We start from the raw sequence: 16,458 nt of genomic DNA, 5'->3' as shown, positions 1-16,458 counted from the left end.
ATACAGGTGAGGTCAGCACAACTGGACTAAACCAAAAGCAGAGAAGTTTCCTGAATAAACTGAATGCTTCAAAGGCCAGCATAGCCGGGGCAGGGGTTTGGGGACCTTGGTTTCAGGAGACATCTAAGTCAATTGGCATAACAAAATCTATTGAAACATTCTGCATCCCACTTTGGAGAGTGGCACCTGGGGTCTCAAACACTAGCAAGTGGCCATCTAAGATGCATCAATTGATTTCAACCCACCTGGAGCAAAGGAGAATGAAGAACACCAAAGACACAAGGTAGTTATGAGCCCAAGAGACAGAAAGGGCCACATAAATCAGAGACTACATCATCCTGAGACCAGAAGAACTAGATGGTGCCCGGCTACAACCAATGACTGCCCTGACAGGTAACACAACAGAGAACCCCTGAGGGAGCAGGAGAGCAGTGGGATGCAGACCTCGAATACTCATAAAAAGACCAGGCTTAATGGTCTGACCGAGACTAGAAGGACCCCAGAGGTCATGGTCCCCAGACCTTTTGTTAGCCCCAGACAGGAACCGTTCCCAAAGCTTACTCTTCAGACAGGGATTGGACTGGACTATGGGATAGAAAGTGATACTGGAGAAGAGTGAGCTTCTTGGGTCAAGTAGACACATGAGACTATGTAGGCAGCTCCTGTCTGGAGAAGAGATGAGAGGGCAGAGGGAGTCAGAAGCTGGCCAAATGGACACAAAAATAGAGAGTGGAGGGAAGGAGTGTGCTGTCTAGTTAGAGGGAGAGCAACTAGGAATATATAGCAGGGTGTATATAAGTTTTTATATGAGAGATTGACTTGGTTTGTAAACTTTCACTTAAAGCACAATAAAAGTTTAAAAAATCAGAGATTAAAAAGTAGAAGTGATAAGAACACGAACAACAGAGGACAAGTTCAAGAGGGCTAACATTTAAACAAAAGAAGCTCACAGGAAGACAAATGAGAGTACAGAAAAGTATCAAAAATATAATTCAAGAAAATTACCCAGAATTGAAGGGCATGAGTTTCAAGGAAAAGGGGCTCATTGAGTCCCCAGCAGAGTGGAAAAAAGGATGGTGGGGGAACACAGAGAAAAGGGAAGCCCTGAGTCTCTCAAGAGAGAGGACACTTGCCAAGAACTGGGAATCAGTGTGGCATGGGACTTCTAGTCAGCAACCTGCAAAGCTAGAAAACCCTGATCCTCCATAGTCCTCGAGAAAGTGATCATGAACCTCAGAGGCTACCGACTACCTGTCATGGTGAGGTCAGTGAAGACACTGACATTTGAGGACTGAAAACTTGACCTCCCATAACCCTTTTTCAGGAAGCTATTGAAAGGATGTGCTCCACCCAAGAGGAAGACATGGAATCTTGGAGAAAGGAATCAACTCAACATGGGGAGAGCTAAAGGATGTTCCCAGGATGGGGAAGAAGGAAAACCCCAGGATGACAGCTCTGCAGCAGACCTGGAAAACATGTAGTTCTGAACAGAGCAAGAGGGCAGAGGGTCCAAGAGAGGGTCTCTCAGGAAAAAGAGAAGGGAGGATGGAGGGGGAGAGAAACCTAAAGGGTAAAAACAGAATACCCGATGGGCTTGAGCATATTGAGAGGAGATTCAGAGTTCCACTGGAGAGTTTGGAGCCCCTGTTGGCATAGTGATTAAGCGCTACAGCTGCACTTCAAATCCACCAGCTGCTCCTTGGAATCTTTATGGGGCTGTTCTATAGGGTCACTATGAGTCGGAATCAACTCGAAAACAATGCGTTTTTTTTTGTTTGTTTTGTTTTTCTTCCAGAGAATTGGGAACGAATTACATACAGTAATACCGCAGGAGTCCCTGGGTGGTAGAAAGGGTTAATGCACTCAGCTATTAGCCAAAATGTTGGCAGTTTGGATCCACCTAGAAGTGTCTTGGAAGAAAGAGCTGGCGATCTACTTCCAAAAAATCAGCCACTGAAAACCCATGGAGTATAGTTCTACTCTAACAACACGTGAGGTCACCATGAATTGGAGCTGACTGCAAGGCAACGGGGGGAAAAATACTTTATAGAGGTTAGGAACACCGGCTCTAGAGCCAGATGGCCAGATTTGAATCCTTAGTGTGCCACGGAGTAGCTTCATGACCTTAGATAGGCCACATCACCTCTCTGAGCCTACTAAAAAAAAGACAAAATGAAGATAACCACAGGACTGTTGTGAGGTCTGAATGAGTTAATAGATGTACAGGCCTGACACAGAGCGAGCCCTAAACAAGCATCAGCTGCTCTTACTATGATGATGAGGAGGAGGAAGGTGAGAAAGGCAAGGTCAAAGACATAGGCTGCTTAGCAAACTTGGAAATGACATTAACTCCAATGAAAACAAAAATGTGATTGCAGTTCACCACACGGCTCTGGGTCATAATAATGTAAACACTGAATACTAACGAAACCAAATATATTATCATAAAATTCTGATATTAGGAGATATGTAAAAGATCAAAATTACAGGAGAAAGTCAAAAGATATGCAAATTGGAAGACCCAGAAATAGCAGTAGAGGCTTGTTATTTAGAAATGAGGAGGTTGAAGTGGTCGCCTGCAGGGAACAGGGATCTGGGATGAGAAGGGGTCAGACAGGAAACTCGTCTTTGTCATTCTAAGCCTCACAGAACTATTTGACTTCTTGTTGTGTAAAATTATAACTTTCATTATTGTTACTTGCCATTGAGTCAATTCTGACTTATATCCACCCTATGTCAGAGTGTTACTACCCTGTAGAATTTCCTAGGCTATAATCTTTACGGTTGCTATGAATCGCTATAGAGTTGCTATAGGATCGCTATGAGTCGAATTGTCTCCACCGCAACTGGTTTGATTTTTCACGGATTTTTTGATCTTCACGGTAGCAGACCCCCAGGTGTTTTCTCCCACGGAGTGGCTTGTGCGTTCAAACCACTGACCTTTCAGTTAGCAGTCGAGCGCTTTAACCATTGCACCACTGGGGCTCCTTCATAACTTTGATTCAAGAGAAGAGAAATAATTAAAAAACAGGAATGGAGAAACACTGAAAGGACAAAGGAAGCCGCCTGAGAGGCTTTGCACTGGCCAAGCTGTGATAGTTTGAGCATCAAAGAGTATGATGATGATTGGTAGTCAGGGTCCATTGAATCTGTGGAAAGCATTGAATCCAAAAAATGATTCTCAAAATGGGAACCATAATACCAAATATGCCGTAAGGTAGTTATAATGCAAGAAGAGCAAACACAGCAGGCTGCATTTATATTTCCATAAACTTTGCTACACAGAGGAGTGCCGCATGGGTGAGAATTGTGTTCTCTGCAAAGGAGGTATCTGTTTATCAGATATAGGTGTTCTTTTCCTCCATCACCATTAGCAGATGGGCAGGGAATTGTAAACCCAGTAGTTCCAGGAAAAGTAGAAAGTGGGGTAAGAGCAGGAAAGACTGGCCAACACCAGTGGTCACAAACAGGCAGAAAGGGTGGGTCAAAGATGGGGGATTAGCCCATCTGAGAGGACGGCTTGTACCCCTGAAGAAATCCCTTGTCTCTTGGGAGATTCAGTCAGTTTTCCAGTTCAGGAAATGCCGTTTGGAACACTTGAATCGTCTCCTCCTAAGCAAGTATCAGTGGGTCAGTAACTCGGAGTCTCTGCCCTCTGCTGGCCTGAGGCGAGCTCCTGTTTCTCTGATCTCACCAGCTTCTTGTAACCCCAGGAAGGTCAAAGCTAAATATGGAAATAATGAAAAAATAAATCTATAGGAATATAATAGGTTAAGTGTAAGTTTTATGATAACCTGTGTGATTTTTCTGTTTTTAAGATGTGTTAAAGCATTTAAGTAAAGTTTGCATAATTTTGTTGAAATATTTAGGAGAATTTGACAAAGCTTGTAATCAACACATAAATGCATAAGAGCATTTTATTTAAAAAATTATATTTTGACTTACTGTTTAATAGTATCTGAGGAGCCCTAGTGATGCAGTGGTTAAGTACGCAGCTGTTATCCAAAAGGTTGGCAGTTGGAACCCACCAGCCGTTCTGCGGGAGAAAGATGTGGCAGTCTGGTTCCGTAAAGATTACAGCCTTGGAAACCCTATGGAGCAGTTCTGTTCTGTCCTATAGGGTCGCTATGAGTCAGAATCAATTTGATGGGAATGGATTTGATTTTTTGGTAATAGTATCTGAACATTTAGAAATATTTGTTAAATAGGGTTTTAGGTGTAAAAATTTAGCATTAAACCAAGTATAGATAGTTCTTAAGTTTTCTTGTAAAAAGAAAATATATATATATCAATTCAGGTATTAAAGATCCAAGCAACAATGGTACAGAGTAGGCCATAATAAGACATTGGATTGCGTCCGTGCTCCTATGCGAGGCCACTGGAGGGTTTCAAGCAGGCAAGTGAGATAATCTAATTTGTTTTAATTTAAGACAGCCAAGAGTGGAGGCTGTATAAATTCTGAAGTCTATGAAGTGTATGCACTCATTCAATCAACAAACCCATGCCCATTAGCTCTTGAAGTGCAAGGCACTACCCCAGGTACTGTGGGATGATGTTGTTATTGTTAGGTGCCTTTGAGTCAGCTCCAAATCACAGTGGTCTTATGCATAACAGAAGGAAACGTTGCCTGGTCCTGTGCCATCTTTGTGGTCATTGGTATGTTTTAGTCCATTATTGCAGCTATTATGTAGTGCCCTCCAACCCAGGAGGACTCGTCTTTCAGCTCTATTATCAGACAACATGCAGCACTGTGGGATGATCAAAGATAATTTAGACCTTGTTGTTAGCTGCAGTCTAGTTGGCCCCCAACTCATGGTGACCCCACATACAGAGGAATAAAATGTCCCGTGCCATCCCTATAATCAATTGTGGATCAGATCTATGTGGCTTTCACTGGCTGATTTTCAGAATTGCTGGGCCTTTCTTCCTAGCCTGTCTAATCTGAATGCTCCACTGAAAACCTGTTCAGCATCATAGCAACACGCAAGCCTCCACTGACAGACGGGTAGTGGCTGTGCTTGAGGTGCTTGGCAGTGAATCAAACCCAGGTCTCCCACATGGAAGGTAAGAATTCTACCAGTGAACCCTGACTGCCACGACAAATAAGACCTAGTGTCTCCCAGTCAAGAGATAAACAAGCACAGGACCCAGCAATATTTTAGACAGTGTTAAGTCCTATGAGGGAGAGATTACTCCTGGCTGGGAGAACCAGGACCTTAGTTAGGAGGAGATGGGGGGGAGCCAGGACAGGAACGTTGGGGACAGGGTGCACAGTCCAGAGAGCCATTGGTGTGGCTTCCACTGTAATCGTACACTGCCTGTTTATTTTGACTTTTGTTGCTACAGCTCACATAAAGTGGGTCAGTACCAATTAGAGCTAATTTATAATCATAAATCTATAAGGCAGAAAGGGAACTCTTGTGCTAATGTAGTTGCCAGAATTTGATACCCGAGGAGAGCTTTAATTTGCAGTCACTACAGTTACCACTTATACATGAATATTAATGATCTGGTTTATAAGAAAAATGTGGTGTATTGGGTTTCTGGAAAAGGTTGACTTAGTTTTATCTATCTGTGTGTCTCTGTTTCATGTTTATGAGTGCAAAGAATGAGAAAGCTATAGATGCTTTAGAGCGTTGGGCCATCTGCTAAGAGTAAATGGTGAGTAGACGGACCTGCAGTCATAGGCTTGAGGACACAGACACGATGTGACATAGCTCTCAGAAAGTAAGAGAGTGCGCTGCCTACAGGCACCCAGCAGGGCTTGGCTAGTGATGGGACTTGGCACAGTGGCAGCCATGGACATGTACAGCGGTTCTGCCTATAACTGACACACTTCAAAGTCCTTTCCTCCCCGCCTCCCCACCCCCAACTCCTTAAAACTACAGATAGAGATAGGGGTTTTTCTCTCTTTTATAAAGAGCAAATACTTTTAATAATTCTTTTGCTTAGAAAAATGTTGTGGAAATTAATGTTTGTGAACTCTCGATGGCGGGGCACAGATCAAGGACCTTTGTTATTCCCTCCAGCCTCTGGCATGGAGCCCCCCACCTTCCTCACAGGCTCGTAGTGTGGGGTTTAGACAGAACCTTAAATATCAAGGCTCCGCTCATGACTGTTGTTGTTGTTAGGTGCCGTCGAGTCTGTTCCGACTCATAGCGACCCTATGCCTGGTCCTGAGCCATCCTTACAATCGTTGTTATGCTTGAGCTTATTGTTGCAGCCACTGTGTCAATCCACCTTGTTGACAGTCTTCCTCTTTTCCGCTGACCTTGTACTCTGCCAAGCATGGTGTCCTTCTCCAGGGAATGATCCCTCCTGACAACATGTCCAAAGTATGTAAGACGCAGTCTCGCCATCCTTGCCTCTAAGGAGCATTCTGGCCGCACTTCTTCCAAGACAGATTTGTTGGTTCTCTTGGCAGTCCATGGTATATTCAATATTCTTCGCCAGCACCACAATTCAAAGGCGTCAACTCTTCTTCGGTCTTCCTTATTCATTGTCCAGCTTTCACATGCGTATGATGTAATTGAAAATACCATGGCTTGTGTCAGGCGCACCTTAGTCTTCAGGGTGACATCTTTGCTCTTCAACACTTTACAGAGGTCCTTTGCAGCAGATTTGCCCAATGCAATGCGTCTTTTGATTTCTTGACTGCTGCTTCCGTGGCTGTTGATTGTGGATCCAAGTAAAATGAAATCCTTGACAGCTTCAATCTTTTCTCCATTTATCATGATTTTGCTCATTGGTCCAGTTGTAAGGATTTTTGTTTTCTTTATGTTGAGGTGTAATCCATACTGAAGGCTGCGGTCTTTGATCTTCATGATCTTCATCAGTAAGTGCTTCAAGTCCTCTTCACTTTCAGCAAACAAGGTTGTGTCATCTGCATAATGCAGGTTGTTAATGAGTCTTCCTCCAATCCTGATGCCCCGTTCTTCTTCATATAGTCCAGCTTCTCGGATTATTTGTTCACCATACAGATTAAATAGATACCTTTCCTGACTTTAAACCAATCGGTATCCACTTGTTCTGTCTGAACAACTGCCTCTTGATCTATGTAAATTTTCCTCATGAGCACAATTAAGGGTTCTGGAATTCCCATTCTTTGCAGTGTTATCCATAGTTTGTTATGATCCACACAGTCAAATGCCTTTGCATAGTCAATAAAACACAGGTAAACATCCTTCTGGTAGTCTCTGCTTTCAGCCAGGATCCATCTGACATCAGCAGTGATATCCCTGGTTCCATGTCCTCTTCTGAAACTGGCCTGAATTTCCAGCAGTTCCCTGTCGATACACTGCTGCAGCCGTTTTTGAATGATCTTCAGCAAAATTTTGCTTGCGTGTGATATTAATGATATTGCTCTGTAATTTCCACATTCGGTTGGATCACCTTTCTTGGGAATAGGCATAAATATGGATCTCTTCCAGTCAGTTGTCCAGAAAGCTGTCTTCCGTATTTCTTGGCATAGACGAATGAGCACCTCCAGCGCTGCATCTGTTTGTTGAAACATCTCAATTGATACTCCATCAATTCCTGGAGCCTTGTTTTTCGCCAATGACTTCAGAGCAGCTTGGACTTCTTCCTTCAGTACCATCGGTTCCTGATCGTATGCCACCTCTTGAAATGGTTGAATATCAACTAATTCTTTTTGGTATAATGACTCTGTGTATTCCTTCCGTCTGCTTTTGATGCTTCCTGTGTCGTTTAGTATCGTCTGCATGGAATCCTTCACTATTGCAACTTGAGGCTTGAATTTTTTCTTCAGTACTTTCAGCTTGAGAAACGCCGAGCATGTTCTTCCCTTTTGGTTTTCCATCTCCAGCTCTTTGCACATGTCATTATAATACTTTGTCTTCTCGAGAGGCCCTTTGAAATCTTCTGTTCAGTTCTTTTACTTCATCAATTCTTCCTTTTGCTTTAGCTGTTCGACGCTCAAGAGCAAGTTTCAGAGTCTCCTCTGACGTCCATCTTGGTCTTTTTTCTTTCATGTCTTTTCAGTGACCTCTTGCTTTCTTCATGGATGATGTCCTTGATGTCATTCCACATCTCGTCTGTCAGTTTGTTGTACTGTGGGGGCTTGTGTGCTGCTGTGATGCTGGAAGCTATGCCACCGGTATTCAGATACCAGCAGGGTCACCCATGGAGGACAGGTTTCAGCTGAGCTTCCAGACTAAGACAGACTAGGAAGAAGGACCCAGCAGTCTACTTCTGAAAAGCATTAGCCCGTGAAAACCGCTCAAGATTAGTGTTGGATAAGTGTTTGCTGAGTGAATAAGTGAATGTGTCCATTCCTTAATGCCCCCTCCTTTTCCCCTCTAATAGTCCAAAGCCTCATTTCAATCAGAGTTAGCTCAGAGCAAAGTGTAATGTGTTTTTTCATCCCCTCCAGCCAGCCTGGAGAGCAGTGGTCACCAGTTGCGGGTGTAAGATGGCCATGAGCTGTGGAAAACAAAACCAGTTGCTGTTGGTTCCAATTCATGGCAACCGCCATGTGTGTCAGAGTAGAACGGCTCCGTGGAGTTTTCAGTAGCTGACTATTCAGAAGTAGATTGCCAGAACTTTCTTCCAGGAAGTCTTGAGCCTCCTACCTTTCTATTAGCAGTCAAGTGTATTAACTATTTATACCACCAGAGATAAGATGTGAGGAGATATTAAACCTTTAGTTATTAAAATAGTCATTAAAATTTATTGACTGATTTGTTTTTAATATTCATTCTTTTATCTCATTTATTTGCATGTGTGTTTCATAATGCAATATATTAGTACCATGTACAACTTACAGTAAATGTATATATTCACAGTCTTACTTGGGGGGAGTGCTGAGTTTCTCACTGCTTGGAGTGTAGGATCAAAGGGTTTGAAGACCACCACTAGGGAAAACAGCAGTGGTTCTAAATGAGTGAAACTTAAATGGGTGGGAAACAAAGACCTAACAAAGGTCTTGAAACTGCTGGAAATTGTTCATTCTGAAGTCAGTCTTTATTGTTTCTTGTTTTATTTTGTTTTTTAAAGTTAGTTTTCAGGTAAAAGATAAAGCAGAAATTGAAAATGAGCCAGGTTGGGGCTTATTTTTGTCCTGTGGAAAGACATGAAGAACTTAATAAAGCAAAGGGAAGGGCTGGCCCAGATGGTTTTGTGACTAAGCATATAACGCTGGTTTCAGGTTCCCTCTTCATAGGGTTCAAAGATGTTTGAAAAGGGGTGGATAACAGTGGTTTGCGGGCCTCAGATGTTTTCTGCAGGTCCTACCGGCAGGTTTCCCAGATGTGAGTGCTGAGCGGGCACTTACATCTGAGCATGTGTGACTCCCAGGAACACCTGCGCCTTCCCTACCTGCAGTGGGCCCTTCCACCCCCACACTGAAAAACCAAAACCCGAAGCCAAGAAACTGACCTGCCTTGCAGCTGGCGACAATTCTCCTGTTTGATTACAGGGGCCTATTCACTCAAGCATCAGTAGGCCTCACACACACAACTCTGTCTTAAAAACCTAGTATCTGCAAAAGGGGGCCCTGGTGATACAGTGATTAAGCATTCGGTTGCTAAACAAAAGGTCAGCAGCTGGCATCCACCAGCCACTCTTTGGAAACCCTATGGGGCAGTTCTACACTGTCCCATAGGATCACTATGAGTCAGAATCAACTCTATAGCAACGGGTTTGGTTTTTTGGGTTTTTATCTGCAAAGAACAGAAGGGGATGGTAGGTGAAATAAACTATGACATGTTCAACAAATATGCCTTGGTGCATACCCTGTGCCAGGCATTGTTCTAAGTTCTTTTAAAACCAGAACTCAAGCTACTCTTCACAACAGTCTGGTGGGTGTTCTTATTAGCACTGTTTTCCAGATGAGGAATCTGTGGCTCAGAGAGGTGATGCCACTTGCCTGGGGTCAGCGGTCGTGTGAGGGCACCTGTGGGTCCTCTGGCCCCCAAGCCACGCTCTCCATTCTGTTCCCTGCAGCCTCAATGAACGAGGGAAAATGTTCCGCTCTGCTGGGCTGAGAAGTCCAAAGCAAAGATAGAGCCCGTCCTGGTGTGAAGTCCCTCATGCATTTTTTTCTAGTAGGAATTCCCAAACCATCCAGAATAATTTCGTATTTTTTGTTTGGTGTCATAGCAGGCCTTTTAAAATCTACAGAAGTAATACTGATATTACTTATGCTATTGCCCATTTTCTGAGCATTTTCTATGTGACGGGACCTCCTATGCCAAGTGTATGTAGACATTAATTTTAATCCTTCAGTTAAACATACAGGGTAGGGATTTGCACTCATTTCACAGAAGAGAAAGTAGAGGCCAAGTAACTTGTCTTTTAGTGACTAAGAGCCAAGACATGAGCCCAGGTCTGTGCACTGTGCATCTTTGTGGTAGGACAGAACTCAGTATGAGTAGGTCCATCTCGAGTCCCCTCCAAAGGGAGGCAATTAGTTTCATGGGCCACTGATAACTAGAGCGTGCGTGTGGCCCAGTTTGCCCTGGACAGTGCCGATGGACGCCTGTTGTTCAGTGCTCCTTTTCATTGTCCCCACCTGCCCTGCTTGGGGCTGGATGCCACGTGGTCTCCAGGCCACGGCAGACACAACATCAGTCCTTTTGATCCAGAACAGTTTTGAAGTTTTATCTTCTGCTGGGCTTCATTAAGGCCTCATTAGGTCTGAGGTCCTCCCCCCTCAGTTGTAAATGTTACCGTGGTTCTTGGTATTCAGGTTAACAAATTAGCCCAATTAGATGGCAAAATTAGTCATTCTAACTTTCTGAAGCCTTGCTTGGAGAAGCTTTGCGAAATAGCATTTATAGTTTTCTAACAAGCAATTTAAAGGACATCAGCATGTGGCATTTGTTTAAGAGGAGAATGTCCTGAACAATGCCCTACTTCAAAACAGATTCTGTGGTTTGCTCACGGCTGACTTAGACACATAGCAGGCGTAGAGCCCCGTGTTGTCTTGCGGGAGCATTTCCAAATGGGTCTCTTAGCTCTTGGAGCCACAGCCAAGGACCACAGGCTCTGGCTGGAACCCACTTTTAATTCCAGAGCCTTGTTTTGTGAAATTGTGTTTCTGCACCACCCAAGAGTTCCTAATGGGCTCCAGAACAGCTGCTTTGAATTCCCCCGGAGTGGGAGATGGCAAAGAACCTACAACATGGAAGGAGGTTGAGTGGGGCACAGAGGGCAGAGCAGGCAGCCCCTCAGAGGGAGCTTGGGAGAGCTGCTGACACTGGGGCCCGGGAAGCAACATGGGGGAAAGGGTACACCCCTGTAACAGCTAATCAGGCATATACATGTTCTTTAACCTCACCTGGGCTCAGTTTCCTCACGTGTTTAAAAGTGATAATACACCCCCCTCCCCTTGGGGTTACCGGAAGATGAAATAACGCACCTACCATGCCGGAAACATAATAGGCATTCGGTAAACTTGAGGTCCCTTCCTTCTTTTCTGCATTCTTTTCACTTCTAGCCCCAGGTGCTGGCATCCCTGTTTCTGGCTCAACTGGCTCTTCAAACAATCTTATTAATACCTATTAAAATGAAACCCAATAAAAGGGCCAATATTTGGTGTTGAAATAATTGATGTAGCAGAGCAAGCCCACAGAGCACCCAGGCAGGCCCCGGGTACAATTTAGCCTCACACCTGGGGGATGAATTTCACAACTCTAATTGCTACCATATAATTCTTATTAATGTTGTGCTATAATTCCTATTTATTCCATGGGGCTTGTAAATGCATTAGGACTTGTCAACATATTATTTTACACTGTTTATGATCTGTAGAATTATGTCCTTCAGGCCTGTATTGTGCAAAAAGCTCCAAATAAATGGCTTTGGTCCTCATTAAAAAACAGCAAAAAGGGGCTGGTTGTTAAGGTGGTTCCCCATCCCTGCTGTTCTGAACAGAGAAGTCAGGAGAGTTTTAATTCAATCCTAAAAAGAGCTCTTAACCTTTAGGAGCACAGGAACCCCCTCCTTCTACCCGAGTGCTGTGGCTATGATGGGTCTGCCTGTGGGGCAATCTGTGTGGAGCTGATGGGGTGCAGCTGTCTGGGGTGCGTGTGGCAGGCAGACATGCACTCTGACAGCTTATCCTTGGAGCTCCTGGGGTTTCTGCCCCTTCGCTCCCCACCTTGGGGTAGCCTCTTTTGGTTCCAAATGTCCTCGTGGTCTTCCCAGCCCAGTCTATAAAGAAAAAGTTCTGAAACTCGTTCCCACTGAAATGTAAATCGCTAATAACAGAGTAAAATGTAGCCCACACCCTGAGGTTTGTGCATCACTAGGCCAATCAAGCTTCAAAGTCGGGACATAGGATTCTAGTATTTGGAACGCCAACCCTGGCTGACATGTGCAGGGGAGGGTCTGTCGTGGTTATTTTTGTTTTAGCCTCAGTCTTCCTAGCACCTTTGCAGCCACAGACTGGCCTGCCGTAGACTTCAAGTTCATGCTTGGCCAGTTCTTAGCCATGAATGAGCTGGTCTCTTACGTGGGAAGGCACAAATCACCCTCGGGTGGTCTGCAGGAGGAAGCGTGCACAAAATCCCTGTGTGCCTGGGATCCCCACCCCAAGGGCAGCAGTAGCTGCCATGTCACTGCTGGTCCTCCTGCCCTGTGGGTGGCCAGAGTGAGCCCATGGGATGTGACTTCTGACAGGCGATGTGTTCTCTGCTCCCGCAGGCAGCGAGTATGATGAGGAGGAAGTGGACTACGAGGAGTCGGACAGTGATGAGTCCTGGACCACCGAGAGCGCCATCAGCTCGGAAGCCATCCTCAGCTCCATGTGCATGAACGGAGGGGAGGAGAAGCCTTTTGCCTGCCCAGTTCCTGGATGTAAAAAGCGATACAAGGTAAGAGAAGCCACCTCGCTGGGCATAACCACGTGGACAGGGAGCAGCCCCTTCTACTCACAGCAGGGGCCCAGATGAGGTGCTTCCCTCTCCTGCATCTGAGGTGGGCACAGCGTGCCCTACATGAACCACTGGCTCCTGGTATCAGGGTGTTTGGTGGCTGTTTTCCCCTCTCCTACCCCACGTGGGAGCTGTAGGTCAAAAGCAGTCTTTTGTTGGAGGACCATGTCTTTTGATATTCTTCAAATTCGTGTTAAATCAGGGAACCCATTAGAGTATCAAATGTGCTATTGATTTGCCAAGCCCTTTCCCCAGCTGGTAACTCTACAACTGGATCGCAGAATCACAGAGGACCACTCTGAAGTCTTCAAAGCCGGCAGAACCTTTTGGGTGCTTAGCTTCCAGCTAAGGAAAGTCTTGCTCACCCCGTGCCCCCACCCTCCCCAGCATGAAAGGGGACTTGGGAGGACAGGGGCTTGGATGTCCTCCTCTCTGTAGATGTCACAGAGCCAGGGTCTGAGTCTTGGTGTCATGGGCACCTGGAGGTACCACATATCCTATTAAGAAAACTCAAAGGGACAAAACAATGAGAAACAACCACAGCATTCAAGTGTGGGTCCAGAAAGTTGCCTTAAAAAGAAAAACAAATTTGCGGACTTTCTCATGAGGTGCCAGCAGCTCTTTAAAATCCAACTGTGGGGTAAAAAAACTGAAAATCAGCAATATACCTGGTGCATTTCATGATATGCTAATTTACCCATAGCTCAGCAGATAGACCGGAGACCGTTAAAAGACAAAGATCTGAATAATGTGTGATCGCATAAGCACTTCTTACATGGCTCCTTTTTAAATATGTCTCTGCAATGAAAACACCTGCTGGGGTACTTTTTACATCTGTTGCTAATTTAAAATCCTGGAAACAAATATATCACAGAGGTAAGTGGTCCAAGGCTTTACCTGCTCTATATACTGTCAAATTTGTATCACGTAAAGTTCAGATGCTCTTTGTTCAAGCCGAGACCCCAGTCTGGAGATGTACAAATGCCATCGGGGCATCCTGGAGGGCTGCTGGGTGGACGACAGAGCATACCTGTGCGTCTACAAATGGCCTACCTGTCAGAGGGTATGGGAGCGGAAGAGTAAATAGCCAGGTTGCAAAAAGCCAAGGGGATTGTTAACCCAAACCCATTTCTCCAGAGGGCATCTCTGCATTGCAGGAGATTTTTCCTCCTTCTTTATTTTAAAGTAGAAAAATCTAGACAGAGAACGCTGCGATCATATCCTGTCTGCTCTCTGGTGCCTGTTCTCTCCCTTCGTTCCACAAACCGTTCCTCCTTGCCTGTGTCATCTTGCTGCCCTGTCACGTGCCCGACGCTGTTTAAAGCATGTTGTACACATCAGCTAAATTAAGAGGAAGTTTTTTTTTTTTTAATGACCCCCACCAAGGCTGACCAGAAAAAAATACAAGCCTCCATATTCTTGGACATAAATGTAACAACCTTTGTTCTGGTCAAAGAGGGTGAGGTACTCTCTTCTCTCACCTGTCTCTAGCTTCCCTTTTTCATGTCCATTCCCCAGTCAATTTTTTGTCATTGTTCTTTTATTCTTTTTCTTGCATTTCTAGCACTTTCCTCCTTCAGTTTTCTATGACTGGGTTGATTGGGGGTTTTTTGAGTGCTCTCCCTCCATCTAAGACCAAGAGAAAATTTAGTGACCCATGGACCGGGAGGGCTCTCTGCTTCAATACCACTGGCTGTCACATGACATGGGTGGCAATTAGGGGTCCTGGCTTTCATGAGATATGTGTAACTTTCCTATTCTGGGCCAGAATGTCAGGTAATGATACATGAGACAATAACAAACATGTAACTACTTCTCCTAACCAAGCACTGGAGATGAGGGTACCCTAAAATATCAGTTTGGCTTTTCCTGTTCGAAGTTACTGGCTATAGGGCAGTGGTGTTCTCTATCATGGTTTTTAATCATTTCGTCCTATTTACTGCAGCACATTAGTTGGCTTGGGTGTTGGTGAGAGGAGGGTAGAAATGAGCTGGTGTGCTGTGGAGTCGGACAAAACCCAGAAGTGCTGCCATATTGTTTACTCCTGGGGTAACTTCTGAATTTTCTCACTCCCTACCCCCTTTTGACAGGGAGTTCTGTGACCAGTTAGTCTCTTGGGCACTGACTCAGGATTAGCTCTTTTTACCATTTCACTGGCATTTACAAGGCCAAAATAAAGATAAGGCATCAAATTTCTCCGACTTCTAATTGAATAGGTGAAGGGAGAAGGGCCCTGAAGGTACAGCTAAGTCTCCAGGTTTTCCATTTTGATTCATCTGCCTAGGAATGCCGCCCCCCCCCCCCCCCCGCCCCTGCCGGCTTCTTCATCAGCACCTCTAGTTTTCATTCCATTCATTTCTTAAGACACAGCTTGACTGCCCCCTTCTCTGGGAAGCCCTTATAGATTTCCCAGGCTGACTTACAGACCAGATTTATCTTCTGACCTTTCCAGACGCTTTGTTCTTCCTTCCGGCAGAGCACTTTCTGCACCAATGCACCATAGCCCTCGTTACTCTGCAGACCCTCACAGTCCCCTCCTCACTGTCCAGCACAGGTCTCAGGACTTGTAGACGCTCAGAGGATAAAGGGATAGACAGCCTGCACTGTGTGCTCCCTGCTGACCACTGGAACCCCGCAGCAGCAGGGAGTGATTCATTCCCTTGGATTTCTCTCAGACACATTCCAGGCCTTGAACGATTGATCGCATCTGCCTTTGTGTGCTGCTCACAGTTTTCTAACTTTGGGAGAAAGAGAGAGGACTTCCCCACCTTATAACTGGGAATACGTTTAAAAGACAGGTTGAGTGCTTTGAGGTTTTTCCCTTCAATAATTCCTATATTAGAACGGTTAGGATTAAAGACCTTTTGCTACTTTTCATTTAAGAAATGTAAAACAGAACAAGCTCCCCCAAAGTTTCTCTGAGAGTCCTCTCCTGCATGGAGAACACTGCCTGTTTCAGCAACAGAAGGCAAGACTGGCCTCCACTATTTGGGTAAACAGGAGGTGGACGTGTGGCTCAGGGTTTTCCCAAAAAGGTACTTCAGCTTTTCTCTCCCTCCCTTGATGGATCTCAATCTCCTTGCCCCTCCTTAAGGATCCCACCAGAAGCTGTTGGAAGTGTAAACTGACACAACCTCTCTGGACAGCAACTTGGCATTAAATAATCAGAGCTTTTAAAAATGTTCATATTCTTTAGCTTCTTAGTTCTCCTTCTAGAAATGTATCCTAAACACATCATCATAAATTGATGTACAAGAATGGTCATCATGTTACTTAAAGTAAGCAGAAATGTGGAAGATACTAAATTTCTCACCACAGGTGAGATAGAATTCTGCCATCAAAATTTTTCAAAAAATATTTAATGACAAAGGAATCCTCAGAGTAACATTGTGGCAAAAACAGATGCTAAGTAAGATACGTAATGTACATAGAAAAAATACTGAAATACCTCAGATGTTAATAGTTGGTTTTATCTGTTCTACTTATTTATGCTCTTCTAATTTATATTTTATTATTAGATTTCTACAGTTATCTACACTGAACACATATTACTTCAATAATC

At 44.5% G+C, this 16,458-nt stretch overlaps 1 protein-coding gene across 1 annotated transcript in view; it reads left to right on the top strand.

Annotated features, from left to right (window-relative positions):
• The window catches only part of JAZF1 (JAZF zinc finger 1), a 377,709-nt gene that overhangs the window by 349,850 nt on the left and 11,401 nt on the right, over positions 1–16,458 (top strand). The window contains exon 4 of the mRNA XM_064290103.1: positions 12,667–12,836. Within this exon, the coding sequence (XP_064146173.1) occupies positions 12,667–12,836 (170 nt within the window). The remainder of the gene's footprint in view (positions 1–12,666; positions 12,837–16,458) is intronic.

The sequence above is a fragment of the Loxodonta africana genome, chromosome 8, assembly GCF_030014295.1.
Source record: "Loxodonta africana isolate mLoxAfr1 chromosome 8, mLoxAfr1.hap2, whole genome shotgun sequence".
Lineage (NCBI taxonomy): Eukaryota > Metazoa > Chordata > Mammalia > Proboscidea > Elephantidae > Loxodonta > Loxodonta africana.
The sequence above is the reverse complement of the archived record's forward strand: the minus strand, read 5'-3'. Positions and strand labels throughout refer to the sequence as shown.